We start from the raw sequence: 5,681 nt of genomic DNA on the forward strand, positions 1-5,681 counted from the left end.
CTTCTCACAAGTCTAGGCAAGCAGTCACTGAGAACCTGTATGGATGATGCCTACAAGAAGCAACGGATGGAAACTGAGAAGAGACTGGACATTCACCTGTCTGAGATGGTATAGGTTCTCCTGCTTGAGCAGGGGGCTGGACTAGAAGACCTCTGAGGTCCCTTCCAGCTCTATTTCTATTCTATTCTATTCTATTCTACTCTACTCTATTCTACAATCTATTCTATTCTATTCTACAATCTATTCTATTCTACATTCTATTCTATTCTATTCTATTCTATTCTATAATCTATTCTATTCTACAATCTATTGTACAATCTATTCTTTCTACAATCTATTCTATATTTTATTCTATTCTATTCTACAATCTATCCTATTCTACAATCTATCCTATTCTACAATCTATTCTACAATCTATTCTACAATCTATTCTACATTCTATTCTATTCTATTCTATTCTATTCTATTCTATTCTATTCTATTCTATTCTAATCAATGTGAGATGCCTACAAGAAGCAACGGATGGAAACTAATCAAGGTGAGAAGCCACCTAGAGCTAAGGAGAAATTTCCTGACAGTGAGAACAATTAACCAGTGGAACAGCTCGCCTCCAGGTGTTGTGGGTGCTCCAACACTGGAGGCTTTCAAGAAGAGACTGGACAGCCATTTGTCTGAAATGGTATAAGGTCTCCTGCTTGAGTGTGTGTGGGGGGAATTGATCTAGATTCTAGAAGACCTCCAAGGTCCCTCCCAACTGTTCTGTTCTATCCTCCAAAGCGCCTGAAGGCAGGACAAGAAGCAACGGATGGAAACGAATCAAGGAGAGAAGCAATCTGGAACTCAGGAGAAACTTCCTGACAGTTAGAACAATTAACCAGTGGAACAACCTGCCTCCAGAAGCGGTGAATGCTCCAACACTGGAAGTTTTTAAGAAGAGACTGTCTGAAATGGTATAGGGTTTTCTGCCAGAGCAGGGGGTTGGACTAGATGACCTCCAAGGTCCCTTCCAACTCCTGTTACTCTGCATCCAGCGTCCTAGTATCTGCAGACTTCAGGCTTCTTTTTCTTTTATTGGTTCCTAGGACAATTTATACAACCAATTTATACTCAAAATAGGGTTATCGTACCGTGGAAAACTTCTTCTAGATGTACTATCTCCTCTACACCATCATTTTTGAACTGCCTTCCAATTAGGCAATCGGATTCGCTTAATGACCACGTGGATTCCTTGAACCACTGCAGATTCACTTAACAAACGTGGCCAAAAAGGTCCTAATGGGGCATGATTCGCTTAACAACTGCCTTCCTTAGCAATGCAAACTCTGGCTCCAATTATGGACATAAGTCAAGGACTAGCTGTCCTTTGCAGGCAGGGAACCAAACAACACCCCTGTGAGGTAGGAACAGCAGAATGCCCTTCTAGAGGTGAAATAGTGAACATCTTTACATAATCTGGATCAAGGTCTTTTCAAAGTTGGCTATTTTAAGAGAGGTGAACTTCAACGTCCAGACTTCAATAACCAGCAGGGGGAATTCTGGGAACTGAAGTCCGTAAGTCTTGAAGTTGCCAGCGTTGGACATCCCTGTTCTAAGGTATCTTGAATGTTGATGGCTCTACTCTTTCTTTGAATCTAGGTCTCTCTGTCGCTCTCTGGCTCCTGTCTGTCTGTCTATCTCTCCATCTGTCTGGCTTCCCTGCCTGGCTTGCCGAGACGATTCTAAGCAGCTTCAGAAGGATGGAAGGCTGAGTCAACCTTGAACCGGTCAGCATCGAACTCCCGGTAGTGGGCAGAGTCGGCCTGCAATACTACATTCTAACCACTGGGCCATCCCAGTTCGATATCTATTGATGGATTGAATGAATGAATGGCAATATCAATAGCGCTTAGACGTATATACCGCTTCACAGTGCTTTATAGCCCTCTCTAGCTGTTTACAGGGTCAGCCTCTTGCCCCCCCCCCAACAATCTGGGTCCTCATTTTACCGACCTCGGAAGGATGGAAGGCCGAGTCAACCGTGAGCCGGTCAGGATTGAACTCCAGGCTGTGGGCAGAGTTTGCCTGCAATACTGCATTCTAACCACTGCACCACCAGGGCCCTTCCTTCCTTCCTTCCTTCCTTCCTTCCTTCCTTCCTTCCTCCCTCCCTCCCTTTTCCTTCCTTCCTTTCTTCCTTCCTCCCTCCCTTTTACTTCCTTCCTTCCTCCCTCCCTCCCTCCCTCCCTTTTCCTTCCTTCCTTCCTTTCTTCCTTCCTTTCTTCCTCCCTCCCTCCCTCCCTTTTNTGTTGTTGTTGTTGTTGTTGTTGTTGTTGTTGGAAGGGACCTTGGAAGTCATCTAGTCCAACCCTATACCATTTAGGACAAATGGCTATCCAGTCTCTTCTTAAAAGCCTCCAGTGTTGGAGCATTCACCGCTTCTGGAGGCAGGTTGTTCCACTGGTTAATTGTTCTAACTGTCAGGAAGTTTCTCCTTAGTTCTAGGACTAGGTTGCTTCTCTCCTTAGTTATTTCCATCCGTTGCTTCTTGTCCTGCCTTCAGGTGCTTTGGAGAATAGCTTGACTCCCTCTTCTTTGGGGCTGCCCCTGAGATACTGGAACATGGCTATCATGTCCCCCCTCATCCTTCTCTTCATTAAACTAGACAGACCCAATTCCAGAAACCGTTCCTTATATACTTTAGCCCCCAGTCCCCTGATCTTCTGTGTTGCTCTCCTCTGCACTCTTTCTAGAGTCTCAACATCTTTTTTACATCGTGGTGAAAAACACTGATGTAATTCAACCTCAACAATGTGCAGGAGACCCAGTTGGTGATACGGTTGGCCATCTTTTTCTTCAAATTTCTAAAGATGGATTGTTCCCAACTACCACAGCTAGATGATTGTAAGGCAGCACAAAAAGTAAAGGATGGAAACTAATCAAGGAGAGAAGCAACCTAGAACTAAAGGACTATTTCCTGACGATTAGAACAATTAATCAGTGGAACAACCTGCCTCCAGAAGCTGTGGATGCTCCAACACTGGAAGAAGAGACTGGACAGTCATTTGTCTGAAATGGTATAGGGTTTCCTGCCTGAGCAAGGGGTTGGACTAGAAGACCTCCAAGGTCCCTTCCCACTTAGTTATTCTATTATCCAGTGGCAGATCTTAGCACCAGGAAGCCTTCCCTTGCATCACAAAACACCGCCACAACAACACATCTTTAACTCCACTGCTCTTCCCCTGCGTTGTTTTCTTCAATTTGGTTTCGATCCTATTATTTTATTTCACTGGGGCACGTCAAAATTGTTATGAGACATCAAAATAGTTTTGGGATTGGTGTTTCGTTTTGTTTTTTTTTACGGTTGGGGAACCTATAAATAACAAAAGCACACAAAACCAGCCAAGAGTCATAAACAACACATACCGCATGGCAGAGGTTTATATTTAGAACTTTAATCTCTCTCTCTCTCTCTCTCTTCCCCCCCCCCCTCTTCGGGTGGAAAATATTCTCGCCACCCCATAATTCTAGCTTGAGACTGTTATTCAAGAGTTGGGAATAGTAAGCGAGAAGGAAAAACAGACCCCAAGTTTTAAGGCTGATACAGGCTTTGTATCAGACATGCCAAAGAGCAAGGGTGGACAACTACGGCAATTTTATGATCTGTGGACTTCAACTCCCAGAATTCCTGAGCCAGCACAGCTGGCTCAGGAATTCTGGGAGCTGAAGTCCACAGGTCGTAAAGTTGCCACGGTTCCCTGCCTCCTGCCGAAAGTCGTAAGGCCGTAAGAGCATTCTGGGAGTTGACGTCCACCCATCTTCAACTTGCCAAGGTTGACAAACACTGCCTTTAAGGGAAGGGGGGGGGCTGTTCAACGACAACTTATAACAACAGTGTCAAGAATGACACTTTGGCAGCTACGTGCCTCTTCCTTTCGATTTGTCATTAGAGTTGGGTGTGTGTGTGTGGGAGCGTTGCTTTAGAAGTGTTTAGATCAGGGGTGTCAAACTCAATTTCATTGAGGGCCGCATCAGCATTGCGGTTGCCCTCGGGGGTGTGTGTGAGCAGGGGGGGGTGCAGCCTACTGGGTGGGCGTGGATGGAATGGGTGTGGCTTACTGGGTGGGCACAGCCAGCTCTACATGGTTCGCGTCCAGGGTGCCTGTGGGGGCCTGGGCAGGAGTGGGACAGATCTGAGGGTCTCTGGCAGAAGGGGGTGGGACCGGGGCAAGCGCCAAGGCATGGTCCACTGGAGGAGCCTCACTGTTCCTCTCAGGCCATGTGGGGTGGGGGCTGGATGGTGGCGCAGACTGCCCGGAACACTGGGCATCAGAGGTCAAACGCCCAGCCTGGCCCTCGAGCATCTGCGGCACCAAGCCGTTTCCAGACGGCCTTGTGGAGCTAAGACTGAATGCGTTTCAGCATAGATGGCCACCACAAAATTGCACATTGGCTCCCAGCTGGCCTGGGCCAGGGCCAAGGCAGCGGTGGCCGTTCCCTCACTGTTTCCAGGATGGCCACATGAAACCACTTCGCAGGCCGCATCCAGCCTTGTGTTTGACATGTCTGGTTTAGATGGAGAAATGAAACCCTTTTGATTCTGCTGAAGACGACGAGAGCCTGAACCATTCCCAAGGACACTGCAGCGGGTGTGGAAGAGTAGCGGCCGGTTCCCATAACGAAGGGACATTGTTTACAGGACTACATGAAAAGGCAAGGGGTCTGGGCAAAGAGATTATGGTTTAATTCTACGGTCTGGTGTCCTGGAACCTCAGAGCAAATTTCGCTTCGACAGTACCATGTCATGTATTCAATAAACTGCAAGATTTTCGGAAATGGAATAAACCCGGTTATTTATTTGGATCCTCCAGCTGGATGTGGACAAACAGTTCATTTAGTGACCGTTGGAAGTTACAACAACACTGAAAAAATTGACTTATGGCATTTTTGACATCCTCCTGATCAAGTGATCGAAATTTAGACGCTTGGCAACCGGTTGCCGTGTCCTGGGGTCATTGTGATCTCCTTTTTGTGACCGTTTGACACACGTCAATGGGGAAGCCAGATCCACTTAACAACCATGTTACTAACAACTGCAGTGATTCACTTAACAACAGAGGGAAGAAAGATTATAAAACGGGGCAAAAATAACGTAACAAATGTCTCACTTAGCAACACAGGCTCAATTGTGATCGTAAGTCGAGGGCTATCGGTATATCAAACCTCCATCGACCCGTGATTGACCTCTTCCCATCCCAGCCCAGGAATACCTGTACTGAAACCATTGGGGTGATGGCCCAGCACCACGGGGCTCGTGGATAGGCTGGTGAGGACTGCGGCAGCCATGACTTCGTCGATCCCGGCCTTCTCCGTGGGTTTTCTGTAGGGCAGAGGGAAAAAGAAGCGTCAGTCGGAGCCACATTACATTCAACCCAACTCTGCCCAGGATCCGATGAATTGGTTCTCTGGGATCTGCACCTTTGGATGGTCACCTTGTCGTGGTGACCTTCTCACAAGTCTAGGCAAGCAGTCACTGAGAACCTGTATGGATGATGCCTACAAGAAGCAACGGATGGAAACTGAGAAGAGACTGGACATTCACCTGTCTGAGATGGTATAGGTTCTCCTGCTTGAGCAGGGGGCTGGACTAGAAGACCTCTGAGGTCCCTTCCAGCTCTATTTCTATTCTATTCTATTCTATTCTA

At 46.9% G+C, this 5,681-nt stretch overlaps 1 protein-coding gene across 1 annotated transcript in view; it reads right to left on the reverse strand.

Moving 5' to 3' along the window:
* Nucleotides 1-5,681, reverse strand: part of LOC114923139 (zinc finger protein 704-like) — a 39,820-nt gene that overhangs the window by 16,324 nt on the left and 17,815 nt on the right. Inside the window, exon 3 of the mRNA XM_029285716.1 lies at nucleotides 5,247-5,356. Within this exon, the coding sequence (XP_029141549.1) occupies nucleotides 5,247-5,356 (110 nt within the window). The remainder of the gene's footprint in view (nucleotides 1-5,246; nucleotides 5,357-5,681) is intronic.

This window comes from Protobothrops mucrosquamatus, unplaced genomic scaffold, assembly GCF_001527695.2.
Source record: "Protobothrops mucrosquamatus isolate PMUCROS unplaced genomic scaffold, P.Mucros_1.0 scaffold2102, whole genome shotgun sequence".
NCBI classification, from domain to species: Eukaryota; Metazoa; Chordata; class Lepidosauria; order Squamata; family Viperidae; genus Protobothrops; species Protobothrops mucrosquamatus.